At 39.8% G+C, this 12,815-nt stretch overlaps 1 protein-coding gene across 2 annotated transcripts in view; it reads left to right on the top strand.

Annotated features, from left to right (window-relative positions):
* Positions 1-11,206, top strand: part of LOC113686072 (ras-specific guanine nucleotide-releasing factor 1) — a 31,164-nt gene extending 19,958 nt beyond the window's left edge. Inside the window, exons 16-27 of one of the 2 annotated variants that reach the window (XM_027203663.2) lie at positions 573-843; positions 2,149-3,306; positions 3,407-3,501; positions 3,607-3,719; positions 4,093-4,159; positions 4,986-5,104; positions 5,195-5,279; positions 8,544-8,741; positions 9,690-9,769; positions 10,127-10,244; positions 10,396-10,464; positions 10,860-11,206. In XM_027203663.2, coding sequence (XP_027059464.2) covers positions 573-843; positions 2,149-3,306; positions 3,407-3,501; positions 3,607-3,719; positions 4,093-4,159; positions 4,986-5,104; positions 5,195-5,279; positions 8,544-8,741; positions 9,690-9,769; positions 10,127-10,244; positions 10,396-10,464; positions 10,860-10,988 — 2,502 coding nt within the window. In that variant the 3' untranslated portion in view covers positions 10,989-11,206. The remainder of the gene's footprint in view (positions 1-572; positions 844-2,148; positions 3,307-3,406; positions 3,502-3,606; positions 3,720-4,092; positions 4,160-4,985; positions 5,105-5,194; positions 5,280-8,543; positions 8,742-9,689; positions 9,770-10,126; positions 10,245-10,395; positions 10,465-10,859) is intronic. The other variant, XR_016185852.1, reaches the window with a different exon arrangement.
* Positions 11,207-12,815: the final 1,609 nt, after the last annotated feature.

Here is a 12,815-nt window from a genome sequence, read left to right as displayed (position 1 = left end):
TATTTCTCTGTTTCTTTACCGAGCTCAGAACTTACCATCTCTCTTATTCTATTTACTTGCCTTGTTTTAAATCGTTCTCTCGCAAGCGACATATAGTCGAACCAGTATTAAGCGGTCACCTACGGGGAATGGTGGGGCGAACGCCATTCTTTGCCATAATTGGCCGTTTAATGCACAAAAAGTCGCTTAGAACTACAATCAACAGTGATTTCAGTTGGTAAACATGAATTAAATTTTGCGTGAAAGATAATTCTTAGTTTAATTCGAGTGGTTCCGCTTGAAGTGATCGTTCAATACAGGTGGGGCATAATAGAAACAGGCAGTCGGAACTTAACTAAAGGAAGACCGCCATCGCTTAATAGAGGTGACCGCTTTTGATATAGGTGAAAATAAAAGTAACTGAGGGAAACAAATTTCGGGACTTTGACAACTGACAGCTTAAAACAGAGTGGCCGTTTGGTACGGTACCGCTTAAAACAGAATCGTATGGTCGCTAAGGACCACTAGTGGCATTCATTTCAAACCTTTTGGAAATGTTTAATGTGTATGATTTGTTTTGTTTGTCGCTCTAGATACGTCATGCTAGCTTGGAACGTCTTTTGGAACGCCTTTTAGATACTCGTTTCCTCAGTGCGGACTTCTTAAACACGTTCCTTATCACGTATCGCGTGTTTACAACAGCTTCCAACCTCTTTGATACCTTGCTGCAGTTTTACTACACTAATAATGCAAAGGACTACCCACTGTACTCGGCCACAGACGTGTTTTCCCCAATAAGCCGTAAAGTCCGATCCGTATCGCTTCCCAGTGAGGCACTGAGTCCCCGTCAAGATAAGAAGAAAGGTAATAATTAGACTTCATAACCAAATAGATCTGACTTAAGGTATTTACTCGAAAATGGATTTTTTTGCGTATTAAGTTTCCTAATTAGTCAATAGGCGCTTGTTCAGAGCGCTAACGTTTTATTGAGTTATAGTTCTGCGGAGTAAAACTGAACGTTATAAAATATAGCCAGCAAGATTATCTGCGAAACTAACTAATTAAACTGAAGAAAAAAATTTACGGTTAGCCTGGATTGGGATAATGGGCTTGAACACCCTGATACAGGCTTGCAAAAGCCATGTGCTGATATTTCAGATATGTGTAAGAAACGTTTGGGTAAACTTTGAACAGTACCCAAGTGACCTGTTTATTTGTGAAGAATTTGTTCCTTTATGCAAGTGTTTGTATTTATGATTTCTGTGTAATCTTTGATAGATTGGCGTGAAGTTAGTTCGGTGATCCTCATCAGCGTCTTTCGTGTGCCTTCGCTTTTCTTCCTTGTAATCTTAGAGGTGCAAAATTCCGCGACACGTTGAAAAGTTGAGAACCTGTACAAACTGATTTCATGTAATTGACAGAGAGACGCATGTGCATACCTTTCATATTGCTCTTTAAACCCCTATTTAGCTTCTATCGTCAACAATCCTGAAATGAACGGAGCTCTGGGGATAATTGGTTCCCAGTGTAGTGCAGCTCCGTGATATTGCCATGTTTTATGTCTCACAAACTATATATGATGTGTGATAAATTCAGTTGTAGTACCCGCGTCGAAAGCTCGTTTTGTGTCCACCTATTAGCCAATCGAGGTCAATTACCTCAATTTGTAAATGCGAACGTCGTTTCTCGATATCATTAATGAGCTTACTAAGGTGATTTTTTTATTTACACTGAGGATGTCTATTTCTTCCTCACGGAAATGTAAAAACAGAAAACTGGTAATTGTCTTTTAACTCGTACACACTGGCGTACTTGACAACGGTAGTAGAATTTCAGTTTTAACTTTTTCGAGCATCCGTTTGTTAACAAACTGCTTTTGGTTAAAGTTACTTTCATACTTATTATAAACTTAATTTAGACTGCTTGATAACTCCCCGTTCAGTTATTGGCACTTTGCACTTCTTTACTTTGGGACACGTGTAAATTTGTCCGTTTAAGTTGAATTTGTTTACTTCCTAGTCAATTTTGTTTTCTGCGTCGTTGCTTTGGCAAATTTCATCTTCCGCCGTGTTCGTGCGCCAAACCTGCTCCCTTATTTTAGAAAATGTATTTAAAACATAAATGATTCCTGATCTTGAGTAAAACTTTACCTTTTTGTTCCCTATCAAGGACGGAATAAGTTCTTTGTTGAACAGAATCAACAGTCTCCTTCGCAGTCCATCTCAATTACTGTTTCTGGTGTAAAAATGCCGTCGGATAACGAGCAGGTGGAGAATAAACATCAAGAAGCAGAAATAGAGTCCAGGACGCCAGACCGGTTGTGCCCAAGTAACTACCACTCCTACAGGCGACACTCGTCACCTTCCGCCCTTGGCGAGACCGCTGCGTTCGAGTTTCCTGAATCCTCTGACGATCCACCTCAGTCACCAGAGGAAGACTCGCCGACACCTATTCGACATGGAGGGCCTCAGAACTACAGTTCACCGTTCTTATCACGCGGGAACAACACTCGCACCCGTGCCCAGAGTAGTTCATCGGATTTTATGTCTGGAGGGAACGGTAAAGACAGCTCACTGTTATCTTCTTCCCAGGAAGATGACATTTTTGAATTAAAATTTGAGCTACAGGCCCCGCCGAAACCGCGTAGTAAAAGATCTCGTCCGTCTTCATCAAGTGGAACTGCTGTTGAGTCACTGGAGAGTAGCTTTCAGACATCCTCCCCCCCTTTTCGAGCATCTTTAAACACGGTATCTAAACAAGTTCAGTCAACACTTAATTCAAATCATGAGGGAATGGAGAAAACAAGGAGAAGACTCACTAATGCCGTCGAGAACTATGATATAAGTTTGGATAGTGGGGAATTTTCTCAGGCACCCAGTGTGATAAATCGGCGACGGTCTTCTCCTGCTGTGTCGCGCGAACGGTTGGTTGAGCCTCCAATCACTTGTCTTGGAATAACTGTGGACAGTAGCTCAGAATCACCCCTGAACAAACATTCATCGAGAGGACCAAGTTCACCATGTCGGCTCTATAAGATCGTCAAAGAGGCAGAGGAAAGAGTGCTAAATCTCAAGTCACAAAGGCGTCCCAATTCTCCGAAGCTATCGTCTCATCCGCCTAAGTCGCCTGTCTCCCCTATAAGTTCACCGCGTTCTCCTCTTTCACCATCGGCTACTAGCGTTAGTGCCGGAGTTGTGGTGACATCATCAAGACCTTCCCGGCGCAGGTCCAGTATATCATCTGCAGCTTCGGCTTTTGCCGCTGCAACCGCAGGCGCATCTCCTTCTTATGCGGCTAATTCATCTCCTACCACAAAATTCCGTTTTGGTTTGTAGAAAATTGCATTTAATTGTCTCCTGGTTTACAGTTTTTGTTTGGTTTAACTATTCTTTTTTCTCTGATCTACTGTCAGTTTGTGTCTTCCCAGGTCACACAATCAGAGAACTGCTATCCTCAAACACCGAGAAGGCCACGATGAGGGTTTTGACCATCTTGCGTCACTGGGTAACCAAACACCCAGAGGTAAGAATTGTTGTGAATATGTTTGCTGCAGTTACCTGCTGTTTTTCATAGTTTTCCTTTCTTTGCCTTCTGTTTACCATTTGTTTTTTATTCTTTCATCCTCAGGACTTCGAAGGAGACCCAGCTTTGAAAGAGCAATTGATCTCGTCAATGAGTCATATTCTCGCTTATGATGGATCAACGAATTTAGAGCAAAAATTTGCGACGGCAATTATAAAGTAAGATGACATTGATGATGTAAGTAAGATGATGTAAGTAAGATGACACATGAGATGACATTGTCGTGGAAAAGCACCTTTTGTTCTGTAACATGTTAAGTTGATGGTGGACAAAAACTCAAACTCAAACGGCACCCCGTAAAAAATGCACCATTTCGTCTTTTCAGTATAGAATGGTGAAATGTGTGGGTGTTGCCGTTTCATAAATGGGATCCGTTCCATTTAGTTTACCTACTAGAATTACAACAAGCGCCGTCGAATATAAGTACGACTTGGAGAAAAAAGGTATTATAAGGGTATTAACCTGGAAATTTAGCTTTCCGTTTCTATGGCAAAAAGTCAAAATTTCCTACTGGTCTGGTTTTCTCCTTAGGACGCTGGAGCGAAAGCATAAGGAATTAGAAACTCTACTCTCATTTGAAACAAGCTGTCTTGCCATGGTAAGTTCCCTTCAGTCTGTCCACGGTCTTTTCGGTCGAGTCCTTTCTCCTATCTCCTGTCTTTTGTACTTTTAGTTTAACAGCTATGGATCTCTCCTCTCTTCCTCTTTAATGCCGTGCCCTTCTCATAAAAGTGATATTACGATGAAGAAAATTAACTCTAGTCCCCTCTCGATTTCAGTGTTACTTTTTGCCTGGCCTTGATAAAGAGAGAGAGAGAGAGAGAGAGAGAGAGAGAGAGAGAGAGAGAGAGAGAGAGAGAGAGAGAGAGAGAGAGAGAGAGAGAGAGAGAGAGAGAGAGAGAGAGAGGGGGGGGGGGGTGGGTGGGTGTGCGTGTGCGTGCGTGCGTGCGTGTGCGTGCGTGTGCGTGTGTGTGTGTGTGTGTGTGACGTCATGTACATTTCAGTTTGATTTTTCACTGTATCAACCCCTATAATTTTTCAGGCGGAAGAGCAACTAGCTTCTAAAACAAGAAAGTGTTGTACAGCTTACTACACAAATTAGGTTTACATGTTGCAAAATTAAACTCAGTTATACATGGCGTCATATTCTTTCTCGGTCAAGCTCTCTTAATGTAACCGGACTGGGCATAATCTAATAATGGCAGAAGGTTAAACGAGAAATCATATCTTTACAAAAATTTTGATTAATTTTTGAAAACTGAAGTGCTATTATTAATAAGTTGTAAAATAATAAGAAAATCGGAATCTAAAGAGAAGGGGAACGAGGACAAAAATGCATTGCTGTAGCACTGTAAGGGTAAACCGAGCTTTCATCTGACTTTTAGATGTTATGTGTCCTCATAAACTCTATCGATTATGCGCAGGGTTCAGGGCAGACGACAAACCCAGACAACTTGGCTACGTTCGACAAAATCTCAGCCACTCAGCTAGCCGAGCAACTCACATTCGTCGAACATGTTTTATTTTCCAACATTCCTTCACAGTAAGTCTTTCGTGAAGCTTTCATCTTAATTTTGATGGTAATAAAATGTTCGTCCTTTTATCTAATGGCGTCGCCCTTTTGTTATTTCAGCGAGTTTCTCAACCTTTCCTGGATGAAGCCGGATAAAAACGCTCGGGCTCCCGGTATTCTCCGCGTGACAAAACGATTCAACGAAGTATGTGTGTCTGCACTAGAAACTCACAAAGGGTTGAATTGTGTAACTTGCAGGTTTCGATTGATGCTCTTAAATATCTTTTAACTTTAGTACCGTATCGAGGCAGTGATCATCCGTTCTCATTTGTGTAACTGTTACACTGTTCTAACGCACTTTGTAATAATTGTTTTCTTTGTAATAAATTTGTCGCACTTTGTATCTATCTGATTATTATCAATGCTATTATCGTTATAATTATCATTATTATTATTATTGTTATTATTATTATATCATCAAATGTTTATTACTGTTTTCGTTATTGACAGGGATGATAGTTATTATTGGGCTTTCTCGCCCTCGGACCATCTTTACCAAGTCAATTACAAAGTTGCGACAGCTTACTTATTACAAAGTGCGACAGCTTACTTATTACAAAGTACGATAGATGTTACAGTGTATAAAGTGCAATGATTATTACAAAGTCAGAACATGTGCCACAGAACATGCACGCGCACCCATTAAAACTGATTTGCATGGAATCGCTAACTAACAGTTGACCTCTTCTGTGCGACCTCATTAAGTTTGGTACTGAAGAACACAAACATTCCCTGAACATAAACTTGGACCGCTAAGGCCGAAATTTATCGAATTTTAAGCAAAACGGAGGATACTGGGTGTTTTCTTGTTACCAAGTTTGATACTTAGGCCCAAGTCACACAACAGCCCAAACCAAAAATTAGGCAGCCAAAAAATTTTCCAAAAGTTGAAACCGCAACCGGTAGTACTGAAAAATGTGACACAATTTTTGGGTCGCACTACCGAAATACAAGAATAGGTAAAAATAAACACAGTTGATCAGATTTCATTTCTGGCGCGTATTGTGCGGTAATACACATGAACCCAAATCAGGCATTTTGCTTTGCTATTGTCATTTTACTTCAACTAATTATCGACATGCAACAGCAGCAAGTGTTTGCCTTTTTCATACTGTATCAGAGATGGGTAAATGAATACATGCAAATGCTGAATGTCGCTTTTCTAAGGAGACAGCGGCATTTACGTAGAATTCGTGTAGCGCCTTACACGTGAATCATTCCTCGCCCAGCCGAATCGTGGTTTGATATTCATTGGCGATTTTGTACCGCTCGATGAAATAATTCATCTTCTTTTTACATTTATCGCCAGTGCGCTTGGTTCCAAACTTGCGATTTAACTCACGCGCAACTTCTTCCCACGTTTTCCGTGCGTCTTGCTCTCTACTAGCTCATGACGTCCTGCCCATAGGCTTACTAGAGCCCTTTGCTCTTCTAGCGGCCATTTGTCATATTGTTTTTTGTCTTTTTCTGCCAAACCTTCAGGTGACGCGGATCTGTCGGGCTATTGCTCTCACTTACCACACTTGCAAGACTATCGGACCGATTAAGCAAAATTCCGCTAGGTCCCGCTTGATCTGAGATCGGTCCAGCCAATGTAGGGTGGAAATGACAAAAATTTTGGCTTGGGAATGATCCTGGCGCATAATGAAAAGGAAAACGTCCATCCATGCCGAAAGTTGGCGGGTGAATATTAAAATTCCCGCCGATTGAGTAGTTTAACTGCAGGTCATATCTGGGTCAAGTGACTGGCGTTGACAGCTCCGGAAGCGCTGTCTTTTGTTTTTTTCGATTTTTCCAAAATCTGCCTGCCCCACCCAAACATTTCGGTGTCTCTGAAGTTTCTGCGGACTTTCCGAAATTTTAGAAATTTGTGAAACACCGGTCGCATAAGGAAACGCGTTGTGATGACAGACAATAATCTTTTTTGGACGGATTATTGATCAAAACTTACTTAGTGCGACCCGGGCCTTAGAAAAGTACATACAAACGAAAGAGCGATCTGGAAAATTTTCTAACTTCTAAAAATAGAACTTAGTGATTTGCTGCAACCTGAATTTTTTTCGCTAAAAAATAGAAGTAGCTACATCTGCATTTGTGTGTGGAATGTGACAACAAACGTTTAAGGTGAATTGTTTGTAAAAGAGTGCCGCCAATTTGAAGAACTCCTGAATATATATTTCAGTACCATGAACTTGACCGCGGCGGAAACTGTTTTATCTTAGTACCTATCTTTTCCCAGATGACAGAAATATGTGATTTTGTGTTCAACTAGTCTGCTGGAGTTTCCCTTTATAGATTGAACACGAGGCAAGAGAAATAGGAAGCATAACGGTTTGCTCATTTCAGAAAGGAAGCGATGAAGGCTGCACTCGAGTGTACGATTAAAAATGAAAGTTCCTAAACTGCACATTAACTATCTGTACTGAGACTTTCAACACCCTGAAGCAAAACCACGTGAAAGCTAATCTTTGATTTTTTTTTTTTTTTTTTTTTTTTTTTTACGTTTTTAGACGTTATATTCGCTATCGAGGCTCTTGTTATTAGCTACCCCTCGAACAACAATTTAACAAATGATAACTTACCACATTAGTAATGGTAACAGGACCGAGTGGAGTCTAATTCGGTCTGTAATCATTCGAGTGATTGACAAAATCGGACGACCGCGAAGTTATGGTTATTGTGATCAATTCTGTGATTGGTGGATTTAGCTGTCCGATTACACTGTCCGCTTACAACTGTGCAGAATGATTAGAGAAATATAAAGCAGCTGATGCACCAGTCACATTTGAGGAAGTTTTAATGGTTATGATAATTAACCGAAATAGGTTTTGGTAACCCTTAAAGTTGGACGATATGCCTCGAAAACATACGTGCCACGTTCTTAATTGCACGAGCATAGATGATGAATATTCATGAACGCCTAAACTCAACTTAGAGGTTTCAACCCTTTATACGTTTCTATAGACAGTGCGAATTTAAGCATAACGTTTACGGCAACAGTAGACAACAAAAATGAACAATGACTTTACTTACTATTCCCGCACCTTTGCTATTTTGCTGCTAGGATGATTTGAAAGGTTACGGTAACCCTTCAAATCATCCTAGCAGCAAAATAGCAAAGATGCCCTTGTCTACGTCTAATGTTTTAGCGCACATAAGGCCTTAAGCAGACAACCTTTAAATGAATTTTTGCCTTTTGCCGTAAATGTCATGCTGAACCTCTCTGGTAGTTCGTCATAGATGATGTGTTTGTGGTGTCCCAGAAAACTTTTTGGGTTGCTATTATAAATTGATTTTAAAAGAGGTCGTTAGTCGATTATTGTGCAATTTTAAACCGTGTAAGGACTTAGGCCATCGAGATAATACGTCCATTCATGAGTTAGTTTATCCCTATAATATTCTTTTGCAGACAAGTTGCCTGGTGGCTTCAGAGATTCTTAAGCACCAGACTCCATCAGCACGCGCCACAGTAATAGAAAAGTGGGCAGCTGTGGCGGAGGTTTGTCGTAACCTCCATAATTTTAACTCCGTTTTGGAAATAACGTCTGCGTTTATGAGCAGTTCGATCTACAGGCTGAGAAAGACCTGGGAAAAAGTATCAAAACAGGTGGGTGGTAAAATGAATAGCTAGGGGTTTTCCCTGATGAAATGATTGGCGCTCTAAGTCTTGGGAATTATTGGTTGGTTTGAGAGAATTCACCAAGAGCAAATTTCATGATGAGTAAGCTACAGAGGCAAAGAGAAATAGACTGGTGTCCTAAAGTTACTTAAGTGCCATGTTTGGGCTTGATTCAGAGTAAACGGAACGCTTGGCATAGTACCACCCGGGATATACGAGGCAAAAGGAAACGAGTGGAAAAGAAGACCACAATATTTACCCTGTGATACAAATAGCCTAAATCTCGTGCACATCAATATGTTATTTACATCTTTTTTATCCCCATAATATCAGTTCGAACATGCATTAGTAGTTTACATCTCTCATTTTTTATAATAGTTTCCAAAGTGAGCGAAAGATAAAGGAAACTACTCGGTGGAGGACCTAGGGTGCGCGTGACCTCCCTTTGAAAAAATCCAAGCCACATCCATGTCGAGAACTACAATGCATTTTGAATATTTTCTAAGCTCTGATTGTAGACCCAGGGGAAGACAAAGACAAACTCTGAAGACTTGCATCAATGTTAAATTTATGCATGCACTGTTTGAATAGGTTGTGGACTTGGCAGTAACTCTGCTCTGTTAAAAAAAGACGAAAGATAAATATCTAGGGATTTAAGGGTCTTTGTTCTCATCAAATTTTGTCCAGTAGAGGTCATGCTTGTCAATATTCTCCCAAGGGCTTCTGAGTCGATTTTTTTCCAGTACGTTTGAACATACCCAATAGAGTACAAAACAATTGAAACCATAAAAGGAACATTGGGATCATCCAAATGAATAACAAGGGCTGCTCATTGACTCTGACGACGTAAAGTGAATCAGATTGTTATATTGCGGGCCTAATGGCAAGTCAGACCGTGTAATTGACGCCATACTATGTCGTTTGACCCTTCCGCAGACACGCACACTGATCGATCGTCTGCAGAAGCTGGTCAGTTCTGATGGTCGCTTTAAGAACATGAGAGATGCCTTAAGATGGTAGGGTTTTAATTTTCATTCGTTACTAAATCTGTAGGTCCACTTTCCATCATATTGCAACTAAGGCAATAGCCGGTTTCGACCTAGAGGTTACATGTGATCGTGTTGGGTGAGGATAGTCCTTTAAAAGACTGTTGTCGACAGTAGTGTCTGACGTTTTGACAATCATGGCGGAGGTCATCCTCAGAGTGAGGCTCTCGTATATTCGTTAACCGTAGTCGTAGGTAAACCCACCTGAAAGAGGCTCGCTCATTGTTTATTGTGTCTGGCTGGTTACGATTGGTGACAAGTCAATGCTCAATATTATCTTTTCGCTTAGGTGTAACTTGCATGAAATTACTTTTGTGGAATTTGCAGTTCTGATCCTCCTTGCATACCGTATCTTGGTTTTTACCTGACGGATCTGGCGTTCATTGAGGATGGCACACCCAACAATAATGAGAACGGACTCATAAATTTCTCAAAAATGAGAATGGTGAGGATTTGCTTTTATGAATTACATGCATGGCCCGTCGCCTAGATTAAAATTAGATTTACCAAACATTCATTGCCCTCTTTTTGTACTTAATCTGTTGTTCGTGTACTAAATTTGTTGATGCTAAATGTTAGTTGCTTTCTTGTTTCAGATCGCTCAAGTAATTGAAGAAATTCATCATTATCAACAAAACAAATACTCCTTGGAACCGGACAAGAAGGTAAATCAGCATTCCCTTTTTGTTTCTTGCTTCTACTTTTTATATCGCTACAACTTTGCCGTGGCCAGTTTACAAGTGGCCAGCGTGATGGTGCGCTGCGAGGTGTATTATACATGAGATCAGCTATACAATACAATAAGGTTTATTTACTTCACTTATGTTCTTCCTATTATTTGATGTAGTGTATCTGCGACAACTAGAGGGTTTCTCTGTGTAGTATTCTGTCTATGATATTCCCCTCAGAGTTTCCTTTTCGATGAGAGTAAAAAGCCTAGCAGCGCCACCCTCGTTTATAGCATATTTCTACTATTTTATTTATAACTGATTTATTTAAAATTTTTGTCAGATGGTCTATTCATTCTAAATTAGAGCTAAAATATGTATCACTGTTTCAGATAATTAAATACCTAATGTCCAAAGACAACCTCACCGATGAAGACAAACTGTACCAAACATCTCTCACTTTGGAACCGAGGAAACGAGTATCTTCTAAAGTGAAACAACCTGTAGAAACTGAAATATAACTCTGCATTGAGCTGACCTTCGTGATGGAAGTACCTTAGATTTCGCCAGCATTAGAAGAAACATTTTATTCTCACTTTTTTTACTTCTCCCATCGTGAAATGTTTTGTTTCCGGTCGCGTTTGTAAGAAATAATTATCATCGTTTATTGAAGATCTTAACTGCCTGTAACAAAGTGCTTTTGAAATGGAATAGCTGCCAATAAATTTGTCTTTTGAAAGTGCTGCAACCGTTCTAAGAAATAATCTAAACTATGAACCAAAAAGTTTGAAAGATAAAGCCACTTAGTGAAGGATTTACTTGATATTCAGTACTTTTTACTTATTTTCGTCTGTTTTTAACTGTTGGTACAACTCACACACTTCAAGTAACAATTTGCTAGAATAGACTAAGAAAGATGGTATGTTTTTAGCAAGAAACTGACTGAAATTAAGAAAGATGCTTTTAGTCTCGAGCGTGGGTCAAAGAAAAAATTTTCGACCTTGCCGATCTTAACATGTCACGTAGGAATTTGGTAATGACCTTGGTTGCCGTAGAGTCGTCTGTAACATCGAAGTGCGAAATGGTTTGATACTCGATTCCTCATGAGAACATGAAGAAGATTGGATAAATGCGTCATGTAAAGCATAAGTGTGTATTATTCAAAAGGTTTTTACCACGTTTACATTACGTTCCAGCTTACATGAATATTAAAATAAGAAATTAACAGAGGAATGTTAGGAATGCGTAACCACGTTGATAAGTAATCGTAATTACCACTCGTGACGACAATCGACCTTTTGGGGTTGAGAAAAGAACCTTTTGGGATAATCGGAACCAATTGAACGCGAGGGCGAAATATTACGAGGAAACCGTGAGCTTTCGGCCATTAGCTTTGACTTTTTGATTCGGAAAGCTGCGTGGAAACAGTGATAGAACAGAGAGGAAATTTGGTGAGTAAACTTTCTCTTTTGTTCGAACTTAATAAGGAATTTCTTTGAAATAAGTTTTTCAGTATGTCACAGTTTTCGAAGGTGGAGTCAATTTGGCCAAAATTGTGTCTAGTGCGAAGGATGTAGACACTGGAGAACTGAAAATTGGATGAATACGTGATAAAGAGCAAAAAATTTATGTATCACTCCAAAGGTTTTTCCTTAAGTTTTTTTTCTGTTGAACGAAAAGGCTAAGAAAATAAATATTTTTCATAGACTAATTTATATTATAAGTTTCCCTTATACCATGAAAACATACATTTCAATATTTTCTCATATCTTTAATACTCGGGGATTATAACAAACTTAAGCTTCATATCTTAACATTATCTCAACAGGTGCGATATGGACAAAATAGCTTCATAAATAAGAAACGCAGTAGCCTGGATGATAAGAGTAAGGCAGGCGCCTTGTCAAGCTACACACTTTCAAAACTTAACACCTTCATGGGTCAAAGACAGTTGACAGTTGTTATGGACAACAAAGTTTAAATTCTTGATGCTGAAGTACATTCTACTGCAAAACCAAAAACAGAAACGAACAACATTGCCTCACCATTTGCAGAACACCACAACGAACTTTTCTGTACAAGAGGAAAAAACCAATCGTACCAGTGGCACTAAAAAGGTAAACATAGCCAACAGTGTGAAGGAAAAAGCTGACTGCTACATAAGTGACCGTAATGGATCAATAAAAGTGACAATGTGGGGGAATTTCAGGATGGCAAAAATATACACATTTCCAATGTCAGAGTTCTAAAAGAGTACAAGGCGGGAAGATTGATGTTGGGTACATTCCTCCCTGACTGTAACGTGTTAGAATCACCAGAATTTGCCCAACTTGTAGCCAAACCTCTTG

This window comes from Pocillopora damicornis, chromosome 4 (genome assembly GCF_964200805.1).
Source record: "Pocillopora damicornis chromosome 4, jaPocDami1.2, whole genome shotgun sequence".
Lineage (NCBI taxonomy): Eukaryota > Metazoa > Cnidaria > Anthozoa > Scleractinia > Pocilloporidae > Pocillopora > Pocillopora damicornis.
The sequence above is the reverse complement of the archived record's forward strand: the minus strand, read 5'-3'. Positions and strand labels throughout refer to the sequence as shown.